The following is a 22,863-nucleotide window of genomic DNA, read 5'->3' on the forward strand; positions in this document are numbered from 1 at the left end:
AGCATTGGTAACACAACTGTTGTGCTTTGGCTTTCTTTGATCTAAAACTGACTACTGAATGCAATTTCTAAGTTGTAATCGATTATTTAACAATGTCAAAAATCTTACTCAAAATATAACAATTGACTATTCCAAGTTATCAGTTTAGCGAAACATCGAATTCTTCATTTGTATTTATATTTGAGTGTATGAAGTCTGCTGTCTATCAGGCGGTACAATAGTAATCTTCACCTGATGTCATTTAAGGCAATTAAGAATCATACACACTGCTATTAAAATCTATCCTAGAAGCGAAAACACACAGAATGTGTTACATTTTTGTTCACATATATTTCAAAATGTAGTTTAAATAAATAGGACAATTAATGTTAGAGTTGCTATGTACAGTTCTATTTTTTGTAGTTTATTCATTCGATCATAGACTGGCACATTTGCATTCTTCAGCCTGGAATAAAAATTAAAAAAACTAATTTACATCTAACGGTGAATGTGCATCGTTCAATGCTCGAGTTATGGCAAGTTTATATATTATCGTATCATATTTTACACGAGTTTTTCAGAGAAATTTTGTTTAATTTCGAAATGCCCCGAAGTACAATAACTACATAACAGGCCAAAATCATCAGCTAGGAACTGGTCTGTCGTTGAAATTTGTCGTACAGGAATTTTCTATGATTGATTTGATTCGTTTGTATAATGTTACAGGTGTAGCAAATTTAAGAAAAACATCATACCTCAACTTCGACCTCCAAATATGCAAGTCTTATTGGTTTCTTTATAACAACCATCCATAGTTTTGTTTTCTGATCTAGTTTTGGTACGGTACGACAAATCTTGCTACAAAAGAATCCTCCTTTGCATGCTTCGTTTTCATATCTGAAATTATTCAATAACCGTTGTCAAGTTATTACAGCAGAAAGAGAAATATCTCAAAAATGTGAATTTCGCGGATTATTGAGACTTACTTGCACTTGTTTGATGGTGCGTACTGGTTGAATATGCCTTGATATACATCGAGTGTGTAGACTGAACATCCAAACCATGGGTGGCACCAAGTATATTTTCCTTCTTCCGGCATGACTGGACAAGAAGCGTTGTCACATTTGTTTTTGATTCCCAAATTCTTACAACCATGAAATCCAGGCCTGCAGAAATAAATTATAGCTTTATATACAACACAGAAAATATTAAAAATATTAGGATGGAATTATGTTTTATTTAAAAGTTCATGTGGAATTATTTAAAAGATGTTTTGATATAACAATATAGTGCTGGACAATAAAATGTAAACCTCCTGACTCTTCCTACTGAGGTAGGCTACCCGATTTGTACAATGTATACTTACTTAGTGCAAAGAGATGATTTTGATTCTTTTTCCATCTTGGATGCTGCTATACGAAATGGTGTCCCACGTATTCTGCTCAACTCTTCTGGAGTCTAAATAGGTTTATATAAATATATTCAGAGATCATTTCTAGTTTAACAGATTTTGGTGTGCTGTGAATTTTTTATTGAAGTCAACTTACCTTTAGTTCTGACAAGTCTCCAAGAGCTTGTGGAGGCAGGTCTGTGCTGTAGATCATGTTCAAGTTCAACACACAAAAAATAACGAGAAAAAACACTTTGGCCATTTTTTTGACTTTGTGTTTTACGAGTAGTTTTCAACTTTCTTTATTGGAGTCGTCAGATGAAAATATGAGTGATTGCAATTACGACGTCGTATTTATATCAATTTCATCCTTGATCTTTTTATTTATTTTTTCTTTTCTTATGCATAAAACATTACCTAATTTCCGTCTTGAAATTTATGTTCCCAACTTTCGTAGTAACGGGAATCACCCATTTCAATTAAACGTGGTTTCGATATTAGTTTATCATTTTGACGTCATTGCATTGCAAGCGCGTTTTTGTGTTCATCACATGATTTTCAAAAAGATGGCGTTCATGAGTAGTTTGATCCAATGAAGTAATATTTATGGGTCTAGATTGCCTGTTGAGTCTGTCACCGGAAAGTAATTGATTCTTGAAGATGGCATTTTTGTTTTAGCAATATACTTCGTGTTAATACACGCAGGAGAAATATTGAGCAAATTTACTAATCTAATCTAAAGCCCTAATAGATTATCATAATTTATAAATTTCAAACAGGTTTGAAACAATCATATATCAACAGTATGCAATAGTTGAAAATGAGATTAAAATGAAAAAAACCGTTGTGCAAAATCATGCTTTTTTTCATATTGTATTGAAAGCTAAGTTAGAAAAGCACACAGCAATACAAGGCACCTCGACAAAAACTTTACGTTAGCTCTTTACTTTTTGCAGTAGTATTATTTAGGTACAACTCATTTAGTTAGTTACCTATTTCGTCATATTTCATGTTGTTTTTTCTAGAGAATTTATCATTATATTTACAACATTTAATCTTGCTTGGAATTAGACTTCAAATTTCATCACGAAATATTTACATAAAGCGACGAAATGAACCGCAATGATATTGCTCAACAATATTTCGTTCCTAGAATTATTACGTTTACTGTAAGCCTTAGGCAAGAAATTTTTATCAAACTCTTGATGTCAGATTTAGGAGCTTTTGTCGTGATTGACCCATAGATGATGCAAAGGACATTGTAAATGAACCATACCCGACTGACTGTTTGTAGGTCAAATTATTGAAATATCACTAAAATATTTGAATTTTAGTATATATTAGTATTAACTATAATGTAACTTTTATGAGTGCTGTTAATCATAATTTCAATATCTCACTGTTTATAATGATGTTCAAAATTATTCAAAAATTTAAATAATATCGCCATTTTCTATTTCGGAACGTCACATGACTCAATACAGATTATATATGACGCTACGCCTGTCTTTCTTATTTTTTAGCAATAGTATGATGAGAAAATAACAGCACTCAAAATTCCCAATGCTCTAGAATTAAAGTTAATATAATCAAATATGTGATTCATTTTGCGTTTACAATTCTAAAATTTATTCGTAATTTCATCAAAATACATGAATTATTTCGTGTTTTTTTGATTATTTTTAAAGAAGCACATATCGTATGTCAATAGAATCTGCTGTTCCGCAGTTGGGAAAAATGAAAGGTCAATATAATATTTCAATTTTTATTTTTGTTTGTGCTATATAATATGAATATTGCTTCAATTCACAATGCCGCTTGACAAATGGGGTCTTCTCTCGCGATCCCTTTTCATGGAGGCTATGAGTAAGTGTGCTCGGGTAGGCAGCTAAAAAGTCTTATACTGTACCCTTATCTATGCGCGGTTTTCGTGCCCAGATGTTTGAACATTGCTCATGCCAAGAAAGATTCTTCAGATTTGTATTTATATAATATATTCGGTTCCAATGCTTCATGCAACAAACATCCAGCAAACTTTGATTGTTACGGTGGTTTTCAATTTTTTTCGGGCTTGAGGAACCCCTGTGCCAGCGTTTATTTGACTTTTATTGTCCGGAATGTATAGACCAGGATGGTCCAAACCCATGCCCGCAGGCGTCATCATCTGTGACCCGCGTCGCCTTTGCTGAGAAGTAATCGAAAAATTGAATTTGGTGTTGTTTCGTCATAAAAATAACAGAAAATTTTTTCGACATCTTGTTACATCCCTAAAGTCACTGAATTGACTAGTGTCTCGGCTAGCTGAAGCAACTAGCGAAGTTGAATTGAGTGTGCTTGCGTAATCCTAATTGTTCACTGGCTTTCTATCTTTTTGATTAGGAATATATTCCAACAGTTATGCTAACTAAATATTAATGTTATGGTCTGAGAATATAATTCGTTCCGGTGATGTTTTGCAACCAGCCTAATCAGTATTACAAAAAAATGCTTCTTATATTTCAGAAAAATTAGTAATTACTCTCCTGTACCTTACATTTGTTAAAATATGATAATCAATCATTCAGCAGTTATGACAAATATAATCTAAAACGGCATTTTGCTATCATGTGAGCAATGAGCATTTCCAAATTTTGGGGGATTTTGCTTTGAGAATCCCATCGATGTCCGAGAGCACACACAATTGCGGGAGCACTTTCTCCATTATGAAGAGTTTGAAATCTTACATTAAATGTAGATATAGCAAAACTTCTGCATGATTCATTGATTTTCTGGCGTAGTTTGCATGTTTAAGCTTGATAAATACAAAGAAAGATCAATTGTTTGCACAATAAAAGTTTTTGTTGTTGTAATGTCCTGTTTACCTATTTCTGACATTATTGAGGCTCGTAAACAATGGAAAAATAGTTTTGTGGCCCGCGAAGGCGACAACCTTGGACCACCCTGGATAGACTATAAATATATATATATGTATATAATAACAAATCTAGTATTTGATTATTTAAACAGTATAATAATATAGACTCTTGGATTTGAATGTAAGCTTACGGAACCCGTGGAATGTACGCTACTGCCTGGAGTCCGGGACCCTACAGAAATACAGATGAAAACCACTGCTATGGTATATATATTCTATTATGATATAATATCATTAATATGCTTATCTATTCTTTCGTCATAGTTATGTGCTCATTTCACGATAGATACCTCATATGGAGAAAGAAAACCCATTGAGCTGTTACTAATTCCATTAAGTTACGGGTATAGCTAGCCCAGGAGTGGCCCACCCGTGGCTTGTTGCGTGCCCCAGGGTTGCCTGCTGAACTACCTATCTATCAATAATTCTCATATTTGCAAGGTTTTTATCTAAAAGTAATACACTCATTTCTCAAACGTGTGAATTTCAATCTTGTTATTTATTATTTATACATTAGGTTAGGCGGAGGCCGAGAGAAAGACTACAACCCCTGCAAGCACCACAATGAATGTTTCAATCTGTTTATTTTGAGGTAAAAATGTTTATATCTTTATCAGCCACAAAAAATGACTGGGCTACTTCAATCTCAGCGCTAATTTTGACAGCGTAATAATTTTTGTCATTCTTGGTCATGGTATTCAATGTATCAAAAAGCTAAGTCATGTATATATATATATTAATTAAGGTGTAGTTGTAGGTGCGTTTTTGCATCCTATTCAAAGCAGAAATGTTTGTTATATAAGTTATAACATGTGATCATAGTCTTGAACAATTGAGTAACTCTAATAAATTTTGACAATTTCCAAAACGTTTTTTTTTTAAATGTACAAGTTGTTACTGCCTTTGCTTTGACCCAAATTATTAACAAACCCCAAACTAAAAAAAGAAAACTTCAAGAAGGCGCTCTAGTGACCAAGTAGAAACGCAAAGTGTGTGAAAAAAGTCGCATTTCCGTGATAAATGGGAATTGCAGAATTCTAAAGCACACCGTTTAATTTGTCCCAAAAGTCAAGATAAATTCAAGGAAATTAGGGCTATGCTGTATTTTTGTTCATTTTAAGTCTATGTGTTAAAATTAGGTCATTTTTTAAGCATATTTTTTTATACCAGAAGTTTGTTCATAAATATTCCGGATAATTAAACATAATAATTGGCGCTTCAGGAGTATGTGTACCAATATGGAGGTAACTAATTTTGTTCGCCTATTTTTCATCAAGTTGTGTAAAGAGACTGAAACCTATGGGCAGGGGGGGTATTCACTGGGCTAACACAGACAGTCCCCGAACTTGTAATAGAACTAAAATACGGAAATCGGAATGAAATTATGGCCTAACCCTAACTTGGTACACGTACTACGGGAGTACCTAATGATTCAATTGATGAAAATAAATACAGTGGTTCGAAATAATAATGAAATGCAAGAAATTTGCAAGTGAATGCCATAAAGACCTCGTCTGGCTCATAAATTTACGTCGCAATATATGTCGCAAACTACACCTAACAATATATATATGCTACAAATATAAATTATAAAACTAGATCGAAAAATGCATGCTGCCTTCGGCATAATTCACAACATGCTATATGGTCTCCAGAAGCCTACGAGTTTGACACCCTGACGTATATACCATGATTAAATAATCTACAAAACCCTTAGTTAGAAACTTAGAATCTTGATATTAACGATTCAATTGACTAAGTCAACGCGCGACATTAAACCAATTCTCAATTGAAAACTTTACAATGGAAACTTGTTTAAAAATGCGTAGAGTCGACGTATGAAAACCATCTTTTATTGCATTTTATTATTTTCAAAATGCCTTCCATTGCGTTTTGTGATATTATTAATTGCAATTTTCTATATTATTATCATTTTGTATGTAGTCAAATGATGAACAATGACCCCTACATACATCAAGCATTAGCAACACGACTGTTGTGACTTCTCTTGCTTTGATCTAAAACTGACTCCTCGACTAAAATTCTATTGAATGTAATTTCTAAGTTGTAATCGATTATTTTAACAATGTCGACAATCTTACAACTCACAAAATTATATACACTCCTATTTCAGACTTGGCCTATTCTAGGAAAAAAAACACACGGAATGTTTTACATTTGTTCACATATATTTCAAAATGTAGTTCAAATAAATAAGACAATTAATGTTAGAGTTGCTATAGACAATTCAAATTTTTAGTTTTAATTTAATTTATTATTTTATTCATTCAATCATAGACTGGCACATTTGCATTCTTTGGCCTGAAAGAAAAAAAATGACATCTAACGGTGAATGTGCATCGTTCAATGCTCGAGTTATGGCGAGTTTATATATTATCGTAGCATATTTTACACGATTTTTTTTCGGAGAAATTTCATTTATTTCAAATATGCTCCGAAGTATAATAACTCCAGAACAAGCCAAAGTCATCAACTAGAAAATGGTCTGTCATAGAAACATTATGTACAGAAATTGCTAATGATTGGTTTTGTTCGTTTGTATACTGTCACAGGTGTAGCAGATTTAAGAAAACACCATACCTCAACTGTAAATGCTTTGCTTCAATTATGTAAACATATTATTGAATATATTAATGTTTGTCTCTAATATTTCGCGTGATGGTGTTACGGGACATCTTGGAATTTCAAAGAAAAATAAAGAAGACTTGAAAAACATTTTTTTTTTTCAAATTTTTTTGTGTATTCATAATAATGTTTTCATGTTTGTGATACAATAAAAATCAGTATTGTTATTCAAAATGTTGTCAAAAATACCGCAATGTGGTAAACCAAGTGGCACTCAGAAAATTTAGAATTTCTTAGGCTGAATATCACACATGCATACATGTCAGGTTTTAGTTTGCATCCAAAATGTAAGTAAATATCAAATACTTCAATAGTCATTTTTTTTTCTGAGTCAAATATTAACTCCCAGCAAGGTGTGGTGGATTAGACCAGTGCGTTCCAACTTTTTTCAGTTCGCGACCCATTTTTGTATGTGCGGCCCACATTTGAGATTTTAATATATGAGAAAATAAACAATGTATCTACATGCAATTTACTATTAAATTAATGCGAAACTTGAGCTTGCATATTGGATATTATCAGATCAAGTCGAGGCTTGATAGGAGACAAGCTCACACGCAACGTAGCGTAATATTAAACACGTTGTACTTTCAGCGCAAAGTCATTTCCTGTACTGGAAGGGAAGCACTGGATTAGAATAAATTTTGACTATCAGTACTTGTAAATGACAGGCGGCTTCACATTTTAAATCAAAATGATGATTTTGAACCAGTAAGCTAGTTATGATAACTCGCGAAAACGCTCGTAAAATAGCATAAAAAATTGTATCATTGTAAAGTATACAAAGATTTTTCTGGGGTCGAGGGTCAGGGAAACATCGAGGAAGGCATTACCACTTGGTGATGTTTTTGAGCCAGTCGTCTGTTCTACTCGTAAACGGCCGGGGGTGCGATGCGATGTTCTGGTCTCTGGTGTGGTGAATTGCAAAGTATCACCTCAGGACTCTCGTTTGATTCACATATCGAAAGAAAACACGAAATGAGGTAATATAATAACTAGAATGATACTGCATATTTACTTTCATGTCAAAAGATTTTCCTTTTATAAACAGCTGTGCTGACCTGACCGCTAAGTAACGAAAGTAGTAAGTAACTCGTTTCTGCAGTTTCGTTTTATTTTCGGTAGTTTTACAGGTATTGCTGCCGGGCAAGGCCAACTGTCTTGTATACTGGGTATCCAGGTAAGAAATGTTTGAAATGTCTATTGATGAAATTTTTTATCCGCATTTGCAGACTACGGATGTTTTTTTTTCTTCCATTTTAATACTTGTTGAACGTATGATAATTGTGAGGTTACGTTATTTGGGCGGTATTGATTTTGGGCGGGATAAACACAAAAATACAACTTAATTCGCTGTGTTCTAGTTTGTGTAGGTATTGTGCTGACGATTTTTTTCAATCAAGGTCTCTGGAAATATATACATAGGCTGTAAGTGAGAACTATACTGGATTTGTATATAAGATCAGAAAGATTACTGGGGGGCGATTTTTCGTGTCAACTTTACGACCTTTCGTTCATTTAGGAATTGGACTGAGCATGTGTCATTCCCTTATATTTGTTCCATTTTTATTAGTTTCTGTTCCAACTTTCTGTTGTGCCATAAATATTCGCTCATTTGAAAAACTGTAACAGGCGTCATGAATCTTTGATATGTGCATGTGAGAAAAGTCTATCTGACGAAATTATCGATCATTCGCTCTGGCGAATACACCTTCGGTGATGAGACATTGTTTACAAATAGACACGGTGCTTGTCCACCGTTGTCAATTCCCAAATGATACTAATCAACCAATTAAACTTTATTGCTTTCTGAGTACAGAGGTAAGTCTAATCTTAGATTTATGGATTTTTCATGCTAAGTGTTCATAAGTATATATATGCCTGCACCATTGGGACACAAAATGTAGATATATAGTTTTAAAATCTTCATTCTTTGATACTTCAATCACGCTATCTTCGACCTCAGTGTTCTCAGTTATTCAACTGACGTATTTTTGATTTTAGCGGTGGTTTTTTATTAATATTTTCATTTATTTACATGAACTGTAGTAAATAAATAAAAATAAATATTTAGAATACGAGACAGCGATTATTTACTATATTTATCATAAAAATATGCGTTTATGAATTTTTTTGCTGCCTCAATTTTGTGTATTTTATTTAAATTTTAATTCCTATCTTCGAGGCTTGGGGGTACAAATACTTTGATTTTTGGATAAAGTTTCTAACGTTTTCTCCAACTTTACTAAATAAGGAACATTGTAAAAACGTTTCCAATGTATTAGTTATTTTAATGTATGTGGTTCCTGTCATCATGTCAAAAATTGCATCTGAGAATCTGCTCATTTTTTACCGAACGTTATCTGTGCATCGGTATTGAAGTTAGTAGACTTATGTATATCTGTAACTAAGGTAAAAGTTTGCGTTATAGTTGTTGGTCTCGAGTCTCGTACAACAAAAATTCTTGTTGTAGTGCGGGGTAGGATTTTATTTACCCGAAGTAACACATTCACACCAAACAGAACATTAGGCTACCAGACTCTGCCACACTAGAGGATATTTTCTGACCCAAACCTGTATGATTTGGCAGAGTATTCATTAGGTTAAATGACGCGCTTGAGGTAAGTGATATCGGAAAAGCTAAGACCTCCGTACCGCGCAAAGCTTCGTTCCAATAATTTGCCTATATATCCCGGTAGCTTATTATGGCATACTTGTCCCACTTTGCCACATCCGTTCTAACCTGTGCACTTGTGCAGCCCTTGTCCCACTACTCCGAGCTTGGATATGGATGTTTATTATAAAACAAATGGTTGTTGTAAGCATACGTTATCTTCTGAGACAATAGGTAGTACTAAAGCAGAAGGTCGGAGTTTTTAAATGAAGTATGAATCATACAATTGGGAACCTGTATCTAATCTGTCCAATTTTAACACCACTCATCAGCTCATCACAAAAGAAAAAACATAAGTATATGCATGTTTGAAATATATTTTAACCCTGCTAAAACGCTTAAATGATTCGTAGTCGTTAGTTAATTGTCTGATCCCCATCTCACAAGTTACTTCGAAGACTAGTTAGCTTACAGATACCCGCATTTGCAAACATCAACCTGTGGATGTAGAAAGAGTATAAATATCTGAACATATTACGACCACCATTCCGTTTTTTAAATAGTTAAAGTCGTTCATGTACGATTAAGTAACAACCACATTTCATCATGAAAAAAAATAATTTCTTTATTTATTCGATGCTCTTGACCATATCTGAAGCGAACTTTGAACTTTTTTTGTAATATTCATCATGTATTTGGCATTGATGGATATAACAGTTTTATTAGAGCTCGATAACGAATAAGAAGTTGAGACATTTCCGTTAGGCGTAAAGACTAAAAATAATATGATTTACCTTCACTTTGACGTTCAAATACGCAAGTTTAATCGGGTTCTTTTTCACAACCATCCATAATTTTCTGTTTTGATCATTTTTTGAGTGTTTGCAAACTTTAGTACAGAAAATCCCACCTTTGCATCTTTCATGTAAGTATCTGAATTAAAACAAGCAAAATATGTGGACACGAAATTCAAAGCGAAACAGTATGGACAGCAATCTGTCGCAGTAAGCTACCGGTACAGCAGTGCTCATGACCAATTTGCGGAACCCCCAACGTATTCGAACACGTGAAAGGGAGTCTCATAGAGCCCACAGAAATTTTTAAATAAATAAAACATATAGTCTTCTGGAGAAAAATGCATTCTTCAACCACTGAAAGTTTTAAAGCAATTGGTCACTAGAAGTTAGTTAAATAGAAAAGCGATGAGGAGAAAAATACCGACAAGAACAACGACGTATCAAAAAACATCCATATGTACATTTCGTGTGTAATTATCTTTAAAGCACAGGCAATAGGATGTATCATTTTTTTTTTATTCCAAGTTAATATAACGCCTCGTCAAATCAATATCGTATTAGCAGAGTTAGATGACAAGCAAGGTGGCACTACCTTATTTGCACTTCATAGAAAGCAGAATATATATACATAAAGGGGGACGTTCTAGTAAAATTGAACTGTTTTTGAATCGAATAATCTACATTTCAGGACCTAGAAGATTTATTTAATGGAAGAATTTTGTTGAAATTGAGAAGCTTCTAACTAATATTTGCGAGCCTGTAATATATCTATGATACGTACCTGCATTTGTAATCGATTGTACTGATTAAAGATGTCCTGATAAACCTCAACAGTGTATGCATTGCAGAAACCATACCAACACTATTTAAATTTTGCAGAAGAGGGCTTGAAAGGGCAAAATATGTGAGCGCACTTGGGGCTGGTAAGTTCGTGCAAGGGGGCACACCTGGCCTGTAGAATGTATTTGATAATTAAGTCAGGATATTATTCAGTAACGTCGTGGGAACGGGAAAAGGCGACAGTTTCGTCTACGTCGCAAAGTGATCGCATTTGCAAACATAACTGTGATTACAGAGGATTAAACTGGGTTCGATGTTTTGCTTTAGTTCATCTCAAAACCTAGCATCGTACATCATTTTGAAAATTCTTGAAGCTCTGGCGAGCGAATATTCAGCCAATATTATGGGTCTAAAATTCATCTCGTTAAGATGGATATATATATTTATAATTCGGAGAATGTCGACAATTCAAATGACAGTTCAAACGGTACAACAAAATTCCTGACCGCATCCCACTTTGCTATAACCAGAAAATACCAAGTAAATTCAGTAAATTTATAAGAGAGATACATTCCTTTCCTTATAGTTTTTAGTGGAACAGATGGATTAAGTTACAGGAGATAATATCATTAGTTTAATGGTTATCATTTATAGATTTTATAGTTAATATGTGTAGAGAAACAATTAGATATGAATGTGATACTCACGCTGAGCAGAAGTTGGACTTTTTCGACATGGTTCTTGTCCCGGCGCTTCAATTCGTCAGGTGACTGAAAATATTTTCACAATTTATTTTATCGAGAACAAAGACTGTATTTATATTATCTAACGGTGGACCCAGTGGTATTGCGGGGTTAGCATTTTTAATATTCATAATATAAAGTTGAAAAAAAAATACTATCAATAATGCGATTTCCTTGTCCGATATAAAGAAACTACAGTTTAATTTTGTTTTAGGTTCAAAATGCATTCAGAATTTGAAATTTTCACTTATAAAATCATACCTTCAAACCGGTCATTTTGCACAAAGCACTACTTGGTAGTTCATCTCCAAAGACCAAGCACAGATTCAGCACGCATGACAATGCGAGTAAGACAAATTTTGCCATGTTTTCCTTACGGTGTTGTAGAACTTCTCAACTTTCAGATTGTCAAATGAAGATGTAAAATTCAGAATTTGTTTGCAGCTTATATAGGAATCTTGTCGATGTTTTTTTAGCAATTGGTGATGAATAGGAAAATAACAACAGTGTTTGTAAATTCCATTTCTAGAGGCAGTCAGGAACGTGACATACCCATGGCTCCAACGGGCTACACAATGTAATGATTCTCTCCATGTTATTATATTTGTCCCTCATTATACTCATTTCATTACATACTAAACAATCGTCGAGAGTAATTATGCATATGAACAGGGCTGTGGTTTTCTTGCTATACGACCCAAATTTTCAAGCGCTGTGCACAGATATTTAAAAATGCCAGGGAGGTTACTCCCTGCTTTCTGATATCTATAGTGTATACTAAACTAACTGACTTCACATTATTTTATTACATATTGAATATTTTTGTCCGTCAAATAGAGATAAAATAGGTGAATTTGGATAGCAAATTTCTTAGAAAACCTGTAAAATTAATTTACTTTTTACCGTATCCAAGGTCCTTTTTGTCAAATTCTTTCAGTTGACTCTGTATTCCTTCTTTCTTATCCATTTGTGTCCTTTACTAGTGTTATGCACAAGTCGCACTTTCAATTTTGTACAGTTTAAGTACCTCATTATGCGTTCAGGAAGAAGTATTATAGTGATATTAATAACAAAACTAATGAATATTAGTAATACTACAGCGAGCACAAAGCAAAATTCCTCCCCCAATATGGCAAAGTTCTGCTTGGGGAGAAATTTCTCCAATGTTAGGAAACGTTGCAATAAGTGCTCATCTACGTCGGTGGAGTATTGGTGTATAAACCATTTTTTCTTGTAAATAGTTTACTGCAGACTGATCGCAGAGCAAACTCTATTGATGACATATATTCGAATGCGAGTCAGCTTTTAAATGTTACGGAAGTAGCTTCATTTTCAGAATTTTTTTGTTAATAGTTCGACACTTCATCGAAAAATTGCTCCAATCTATTCCATTATTTGTTCTTTTTCAACCTATACTACGGAATTAAATTAGAATAGAGCTTTTTATCAACAGTCATGGGTGGTATACTAAACCACTATTTTAATTTTATCAACGCAACATCCGTTATAGATTGAAAATCAAATCAGTTTGAAGTTGGTGTTGACGCAATTATTTCCTAAATAAATAAAATTTGAATGAGTCGAAAAACGGTCTGTCTCAATTTTTTTTATCTACTGTCTACGTTAAATATAAGTATAATTCGAACAATCGTGATTTATTTTCAACCTCCGAAAATGTTTTTTGGAAACGAACTCGTCGAATGAATTATTCTATTTGGCGTTTTATTTATTAGATTCTGATTATCACGTAAGATGGTTTTACTTTCATTTCCCAAGCAAAAAATAGCAAATTCAGTTATTATTTGTGACTTAATTATTATTATTTATGTTGTGTTCTTAAGTCCCTTTTATTTGTCGGAAATACACTAGTATAGACGTTGTAGCAACACCCTTTATTGATCAACTCAACCGATCGACTGCCCGGGAACTCCGGCCAAGGACATAACGTGTTAAGTAAATCGCATGAGCAGTAATGCGATTTATGACGTAATAAATGCACCACATCACCTCCCTCCTAAAACTAAGAATTGTTAGTAACATGATTTAAAGCTGACAATGATATAAAATGACGTAGTAACCAGAGTTTTACATTAAAACAATTTAAAATTGAAATCTATCTGGTCTCCTTCTCTGCCGAAGAGGATAACGTCGTTCCATGTCAGTTGTCGACTTTGGAGTTGGTGTCGGATTCTGCGATTCGTCTGTTTCCGGTGTCTGATCGATGGGAGAGTTCGGTGGTGATAACTCTGTTTGGAGACGGCACTGGACTTTTGGATACTGCACTGTCTGTTGCATCTAGATCCTTACTTGCAGGCTCGTCATGTTCAAAATGATCATCTTCAGATTCAAGCAGTTGCTCCTCATATCTATGTTCTTGCTCGATCTTCAAGTCAGATTTAATAATCTGGTCTATATGCCTCTTCCAACTAACATTAGGAGCAACACTGACCATATAAGTCAGTGGACCTATTATTTTTGTTATTTCACCACGTTTCCATTTCGAATTCCCACGGTAATCTCTAACGAGGACTGTTTCACCAACGCTAAATGATCGCAGAGTTTTGTTACTCTTCGTCCGCACTGTATATTGTTTTTCCTCAACACGATTACGAATGTTAGGTTTGATCAAGTCCAAAATAGTACGAAGACGTCGTTTACAGAATAATACAGATGGTGCCTCACCCGTTGTGCAATGAGGAGTATTTCGATACCCCAGTAAAAAATCATCCAAATGTAAGTCGAATTTGTTGGCATCATTAACTGAGCGCATAGCGCGCTTGAACATTTGTATAAATCGTTCGGCAGCGCCGTTAGATGCTGGATGATAAGGTGCAGATTTCTTATGCTTGATGCCATTTGCTTTCAAAAAGTTCGCAAATTCATGTGAAGAAAATTGAGGCCCATTGTCACTCACAAGATATTCCGGTAAACCATATCTAGCAAAAAGACTTCTTATGACACGGATAGTACTATTGGCGTTAGTTGACATTTTAATAACTTCCGGCCATTTTGAATATGCATCTACTACTATTAAAAACATCGCCCCCTTGAATGGCCCGGCAAAATCTACTCGGAGCATGGTGGACTCGGATCCATGGTGCTTGGGGCCACTCCCAGTGGTGTAGAGGAGCTTTCGAAGGTTCATTTTGCTGCATTTGGTTGTCATTGCAATTTTTAATCATATTTTCTATGTCTTTGTCTAATCCTGGCCACCAGAAATAACTTCGAGCCAAAGATTTCATTTTCACAATTCCAACATGACCATCATGCAATTCTTTTAACAAACGTGATCTCAGAGAATTTGGTATGATTACTCTTGAACCCCACATCAAACAACCATCATGTGCCGTTATTTCACGTTTATGAAAATAGTAGGGCTTGATACTGGGTTTTTGTGACTGGGACAACGACCACCCTTTCATTACAGAGTCATATACTTCCATTAAATCAGCGTCACAACAAGTTTAATTTCTAACCTGTTTGTACGTTATCGGCAGAGAGTCGCAAATGGCAAAGCTGTTTACTGTAGCATCGGTAATATCGTCTTCAGTTTCGTTCTCTTGTGCTTGAAGCGGCATTCTAGATAACCCATCTGCGTTACAGTGTTTTGCCGTTGGTTTAAATTCAATTTCATAGTCCAAACCTGCTAGAAACAAAGCATACGAGGTGTGGCTAAAAAGAAACGAGACTGACGTCACAGATTGCGCAACACGATTAACCATTGGTAATCAACACTTTTACAGTGTGGTGTAATATGTGTTCTTTGTTCAACAGCTTTTTTGACACAATATCGCAATTATTTTTGCTCTTTAGGAGCCATAGGTGAATGTGATTAATTGCTTGTTGAAAAAAAAATTGCCGTGCGAGATCTGATTGAGTTTTTTGGCGATAGGGGGTTCAATTGCAGAATGACGATTGAGCAATGAATTAACATTAAATTTTGTGTCAAACTCGTATCTTTGTAACCTTGCAGCTGTTGTAACAGGGATACCTTTGTTTGGATGGAAAATAGACGTTAGAGGACGGTGATCGGTAACTAGAGTAAATTTCCTTCCACATACGTAACAATAGAACTTTTTGACTCCCCAAATAATTGCAAGGGCCTCTTTCTCTATTTGTGAATATTTCCTTTGTGTCTCGGTAAGCGATTTTGAAGCAAAAGCTATGGGACGTTCGGAACCATCTTTCATTACATGAAACATTACCGCCCCGAGACCATACTGTGAAGCATCACATGCCAGTTTTAAAGTTAATGAAGGATCATAATGATTTAATACAGTGCTCGAGGTCATAAGCTTTTTGGCTTCGAAAAACGCTTTTTCGCAGTATTTAGTCCACTTCCATCTGCAATTAGCCCTGAGCAGACAATTTAAAGGATACAGTACAGATGACAAATTCGGAATAAATCTTTGATAGTAATTAACCAATGCAATAAACGATCTCACTTGACTGACATTTTCCGGCCTCGGTGCGTCACGAATCGCTTTAATTTTAGCATCCGTTTTGTGAAGCCCGTTACAATCAACTTTGTATCCACAGAATTCAACGCTGTTTTTAAAAAATTCAGTTTTACTTTTATTTACTTTGAGATTATATTGTTGCAAACGCATAAGAAGTTTTTCAATATTGTCCAAATGTTCAATGTTATTATCACCCGTTGTTAACATGTCATCAAGAATACATTTGCTTCTTGGAACCCCGTTTAATATTTGTTTAATTGTTCTTTGCCAAATAGCCGGGGCGGATGCTATGCCAAATGGAAGCCTATTAAACCTATACAATCCCTTATGAGTATTAATTGTCAACAATTCCTTCGACTCCTCTTCAACCTCCATTTGTAAATATGCTTGTTTCAAATCTATTTTGCTAAACTTTTGTCCTCCTGCAAGAGATGTAAAAAGGTCATCTATTGTTGGTAATGGATATTGATCTACACAAAGAACAGGATTTACAGTCACTTTAAAATCAGCGCAAAGTCGTATTTTACCGTCTTTCTTAAGAACTGGAACTATTGGAGTAGCCCACTCACTAAAAGTGACTTTGGTAATTATATCATCACGTTCAAGTCTTTCCAATTCCGCTTCAATTTTAGGCCGAAGTGCAAAAGGTACAGGCCTGGGAGGGAAGAATTTAGGTATGGCGCCCTTTTTCAAAACCAGTTTAGCTTTTGTCCCTTTTATACAGCCTACGTCATCAGAAAATACATCACTGTACTTTTTTAACAAATATTTCAATCGAGTTTTGGTTTCGGGGGAACAGACTGGTTCTGTTGCCTCACGTATATTGAAAATCGTTCTCCAGTCCAATTGAATTTGATGTAACCAATCACGCCCAAACAAACTAGGACCGTTTGTGCTTGCCACGTACAATCTGGATTTACAACTTTGGCCATTAATTTCTATATTGACTTTAAGGACACCCAATGGATATATCTTTTCCCCGGAATAAGTCTTCAAGCAAATTTTTGTATTATTCAAACGAATATGAGACAAATGTGAATCGTAAACATTTTTAGAAATGATAGACACAGCCGATCCGGTATCTAGTTCCATTCTTAGTGTTTTCCCACTGATAATCGGAAAAAGCCAAATTGCACCATTTTTGTTTCTAAGTACGCTATTTATACGTAAATTACCAACCTCTATAGACGACGAATCCGACGAATTCTCCAAGTTTGGACTATCACTGCTGTCGTTCTCCATAACATTTGCACTTCGTGCTTTATCATTATCGCGTCTGTCATTCCCCGTCCTTTCTCTGGACAGCACTGGCTTACGTCGTGTGCAAACCTGTTGAATATGACCTCGGCGGCCGCAGTTAAAACACTGGAAGTTTTTATAACGACAATTTTTGAAATCGTGTGCAGTTTTACCACAGTGCTTACATTTTAAGGTATTAAACCGTTGCTTTCTAGAAAAATATTGCTCCTTCACCATTGGCATAACACTGCCACTTGATATTTCGGCCACATCCTTGTTGGCCAATTCCATTGACGTTGCAATTTGAAATGCCCTTTGAAGATCTAATTTTTCCCCATCTTTTGCCATTAACCTTTTTCTAGTAGCCTCATCGAGTATACCAAAGATTAATCGATCGCGTATGAAATCATCCCTCAATGGACCGAATTTACACCCCTCAGACAATTTTCTTAGCTCTGCTGCATATTCACGAACCCCCTCAGAAAACTTCTGATCTCTTCTGTGAAATGCGAACCTTTCTACAAAAACGGAACGTTTCGGTTTTAAATGATCTTGCAAGGTTTTCTTTATAACATCATATGTTTTGGAACTAGGCAAGTCGGGTGCCAAAAGATTGTGAAGTATTTGGTAGGTTTTAGTAGGCAAGTTTGCAATTAACGTTGGTACCTTTTTCTCATCGGCCATATCATTTGCAATAAAATACTGTTCTAATTGCTCACAATAAAGTGGCCAATCACTCCCATCATATTGGATCATATTCTTAGCCATTTCTTTGATTTACAGGGAATTTGTTGCGCGGTCCCGCATATAAACAATAACAGTGTCTCACCAACGTCTTTGCACATATAAACAATAACAGTGTCTCACCAACGTCTTTGCAATCGCTCTAAATTTACGATTCATCAACCTGTGTGTATCCCATCTTCGTCGCCAGTTTGTTGTGTTCTTAAGTCCATTTTATTTGTCAGAAATACACGAGTATAGACGTTGTAGCAACACCCTTTATTGACCAACTCAACCCATCGACTGCCCGGGAACTCCGGCCAAGGACATAACGTGTTAAGTAAATCGCATGAGCAGTCATGCGATTTATGACGTAATAAATACACCACAATTTATATTACTAATGTTTAATCCGTGGGAATGACTATATTTTATTCGTTTCATTTTCAACCGCATTGGAAATTTTGTGGCAATAGTTTTGAAATTGTATATAGAAGTTGTATAGATATCTTTAGAGCGAAGTCACGTTTTTGTTGGTCGTATTTTTTTTCTACAAAAAAACAGGATGTTTTGACACCGCGTGATTGTAACTCAGAAGAATTTGTTCTGAGATGAAAAATTTTAATCCTTGGGTGCTATTTATGGAAGTGAGATGTAACTTTTGCGCTCAAAACTAGATTAGATATTATTTGACGATGATTCGAGATAATTGGTCTATATAGTATACTCTTAGAAACTCCTTATTCAAAGCCTTGTGATATGAAAAGTGGTCAACTGGATAAATGCGTTTTAGGATACCACCAGCACCATTGCGTTTGCACGAAACTCCTTACGAGCCTAACCTATTTTCTCTTTTTTATTGAAAGTAAAAGAAACATATGAATGTTGAACCGTCCTTCTCACTTCTTTCCACTGTTTTAACATTGGATATAAATGTAACTGAATTACTCTTATTTTTTTTTTATGAAAATAGGAGATTTTAGACACAATTTTTGATATGCCTACAAAATGAACAAACCAAACTGAAATATTACGGAATTTGTGGCCATTTTCAAACTCCAGACCTACGATGGATTTATTTATGTTTATATTCGAATACTAGGGTATTTGAAATTCTTCTCTACAACCGAAGTCCAATTTGAGTATTCCAAACTGGTGCGGTAATAATAATGGTTCTAAAATATGCCAAACTTTGCAGCGAACTTCATTAAAATTAACTTTATTCGAAATTCTGCAGTAGAAACATTTTTCACAACAAATAACAGTAAAATTTGATTGCCTTTTTGAATGTATTTTATTCCGAAAATTACTGAATTATTACTGAACTGAATTATCAGAGCAGCCATATAGCAGTATCTCAAGTAGGGCTGTGGAGCCGAAAGGATTATATGTTTAAAAGTTTATTCCAAAATTTTAAACCAGTTTATCAGTTTTTAGTCCCACATCTACAAACCTGCATCCCGGATGGTGTTTCATGTTTGTGGTCAAGCTCGAAAACCGCAATGGCTATTGAATATAATGTCCTTTCGAACCTGATCCCCAGCCTGATCGTCAAGGTAATGTGGCGGTTTTTGTTTGTTCCAATTCGAGATTGATTATCCTTCTCACATGGAGTTTGCTCCAATTGAAAATTTGAAAGATGTCGTATTATCCATCTGTTAGAAAGAATCAATTTGATAAGATAAGTGACGTGTGCTGCGAAGTGTCTGACCCAGCGGCCTAATTAGATGTACAAATACATGCGAGTATATTCACAAAAGTTGAACTTAAACGAACATTGCTTACAATTACTAAAATATGGAGACCAACCGTATATAAATATTGCAGAAGTATTTGATTCATTTAGTGCTAATTACGTCGACTAATCTAAAAATGTTGTACAATTATTTGTCTTCGCTAGAATCTGAATTTGGAATGAGTACATGAATAAAACAATAGTACAATCCTAAAATAATGAACTTGAAGGTTGAATATCTAAACTTAGTTCCCATCCATAAAAAAAAACAGCAAAATTTTGAATGAAATATCAGGCGCTGTACGACTCAGAAAAATTGAAACATGATAAAAATAATAGGCCCCCGGCGTCTTTTTCTATATTTAGGTACTGAAAAATTGAAAATTTGCGTATACCTTTTCCCAAAAACAACAATCTCAAACAAAACAAAAAACAAATGAGAACGTGTGCTTATTAATATATTTGTTTGAGTTATAAATTTTTTAGTTGAGGAAATAAATCTGGCACATATCGAGTTCAGTCATATTTACCGTGTTCTAATAAAACTGAAAATATATCAACAGATGGCCTATTCGCTTTGTAGGTGTACATAAGTATTTATTGCTCTTAGCACTAAGCAAACAATCTTCATCAAATTATTACTCAGAGCGTTAATATTGCACAAAAGTGGTGTAAAACACTTCCTATCATTTCACAAGCACGTATTGTGAATCTCCTAACTGTGATTTTAACTGTTGATGCATTTGAGTTTACAGCTCAATTCGATTTTATGGAAATGAAAACAAAATTGAGTCGTGGCTTATTAGTATTAAGTCATGGGACGTTGTGATACAGAAAAGTTCCGATGTTTCTATAATCACAAATGATTAAAATGGATATATCCGGATTGCGATATTTATTGATTGATATTTTACGTGAAAAACTGCTCTTCTATCTGACTGTTGGATCAAAAACTTTCAATAGAAGGCTGTCTATTTTAGTTGTTCTTTGAGCTTCTCGGGCGGTTGTTTTACTAAAAATTATACTGATTATCTCCAGTATATTTACCGAAGATGGAAATTGCAAGCTTGTTTGAATTTATTGGTGTATGTTAACATTTTCCGTAACGTATCTTTGTATTCATATATTTGCTCATTGGTTTATTGGACACGTTTAGTGGACATAACGATCGTTTCAATATTATGTTGTTATTGTTAAAATTTGTCTCCATCATTTTTAAAAAATCGCTTTTCTCTTCGAATACTGGACCAATTGCTTTGAATTTTTCAGTGGTTAAAGATAAAATTTTTCTCCAGAAGGCTATTACTTTTTTTTTTGCAATGACGTCATCAAAATTATTGCCATTGGGTGGCGCTACGTGTCTATATATTTGAGCATAGCTCTCTTGTTTATTGAACAGGACGTGGACCAATGAATCGTTTTGTTATTACGTTGTTGTTGTTGATATTCCTCGTCTTGTTTCTGTTAAACAATCACTTTTCATTTTAACCACTGAACCAATTACTTTTAAAAAAAATATTCAGTGGTTAATAATTGTTGTAGTCACAAGAATGTCATTACTTTTATTTATTTCAATATTTCTGTGGGCTCTATGGAATCTTTTTTGTGCGATAACGTCATCAAAATTGAATATTGCGCACCGTGTGGCTGACCCACGTTTGCATCTCAGCAATTCTCGTCTTTGATTTATTTATAAATCAATCATGTGATTTTAAATAAACGAAACAAAATGAATTTATAAGTTAGCAATATCAAGTCATGTAGCGCTTCCTAACATTTTCCAAATAACAACCGATATTACTATTACTAATTATTGTTAATACTTTACAAAAATAATTCCGCGCTCGGGGTCTTTATAAATTGAAATGGCTGTAAACTAAACGTCCATATTTCTCTAATAAACAATTTCACTATGGTGTGTTTCCGCAATTTCTCCTCTTTTTGAAATAATTTGCAGTTTTCAACCCAGAATGTTGTATCTTTATACTATATTTTAAATGAAGAAATAGTTTGATAATATTCTCCGAAACCACCACAATTGTTGACTACAATAAATGTTTATAGTTTGGAATTAGTTTCCCGAAATTAGGTAAAATTAGGAAAACGGTAAAATGCCAATGAAGCGATGAACTATCTCACAGTGTTATTGCTCGATTTTTATTGTTTTGGTACATTATAACGTGCACTACCAAAGATTGTTATTGGACACGTAGTGGACATAGCGATCGTTTCAATATTATGTTGTTGTTCTTGTTCTTGTTATTATTATTCTCATTCGTCACGATGAAATCGCTTTTCTCTTCGAATACTGGACCAATTGCTTTGAAAATTTCAGTAGTTGAAGATTGATTTTTTTGCCAGAAGGCTATTGCTCTATTTATTTCAAAAATTTCTGTGAACTTTAAGAGATTCGTTTTTTGAGTGCGAAGATATGATCAGACTAAAAAATAGCGTGGCGATTCCGGACAGCTGAAAGGCGAACATAATTCTCGCTTCGCTACGATTTGTTTGTGGGGAACGGTGAACTGCGCGGTACAGGTAACTGGTGTTATAGTATGGTGTGACTCGGATCGCTTGTGTTACTACATTTATGAGTTAGACGTGTCCTTGTTCTTAGAATTAACCCATGAGACAGATGATGGGTAAAAATCATCACGGACTGCGTACTTATATGTATTCTACGTAAAAGCGATCAATGGGTCTACTGAATTTTTTATTATTATAATTTCTGCTAGTGCGACTTTTAGAAGTGATTTTAATAAATTTGAATATCCTTATGTTTATTTTAAAATTACTCAATAAATAAACAAAAAACGCCATTTTGTATTGCGGAACGTCATGTG

At 34.5% G+C, this 22,863-nt stretch overlaps 2 protein-coding genes across 3 annotated transcripts in view; one reads left to right on the top strand and one right to left on the bottom strand.

Annotated features, from left to right (window-relative positions):
• Nucleotides 1–272: 272 nt before the first annotated feature.
• LOC120334644 (uncharacterized) lies at nt 273–1,660 on the bottom strand. Its single transcript, XM_039402150.2, has 5 exons — nt 1,527–1,660; nt 1,346–1,437; nt 966–1,145; nt 735–876; nt 273–445 (listed from the first exon to the last, which is right to left on the bottom strand). Exons 1-5 carry the CDS (start codon nt 1,629–1,631, stop codon nt 416–418), a joined length of 549 nt encoding a protein of 182 aa, XP_039258084.2. The 5' UTR covers nt 1,632–1,660; the 3' UTR covers nt 273–415.
• A 6,156-nt stretch (nt 1,661–7,816) lies between these two features.
• The window catches only part of LOC120334313 (uncharacterized), a 31,579-nt gene continuing 16,532 nt past the window's right edge, over nt 7,817–22,863 (top strand). The window contains exons 1-2 of one of the 2 annotated variants that reach the window (XM_039401791.2): nt 7,817–7,912; nt 8,055–8,109. In XM_039401791.2, coding sequence (XP_039257725.2) covers nt 7,821–7,912; nt 8,055–8,109 — 147 coding nt within the window. In that variant the 5' untranslated portion in view covers nt 7,817–7,820. The remainder of the gene's footprint in view (nt 7,913–8,054; nt 8,110–22,863) is intronic. The other variant, XM_039401792.2, reaches the window with a different exon arrangement.

Source organism: Styela clava, chromosome 15 (genome assembly GCF_964204865.1).
Source record: "Styela clava chromosome 15, kaStyClav1.hap1.2, whole genome shotgun sequence".
Lineage (NCBI taxonomy): Eukaryota > Metazoa > Chordata > Ascidiacea > Stolidobranchia > Styelidae > Styela > Styela clava.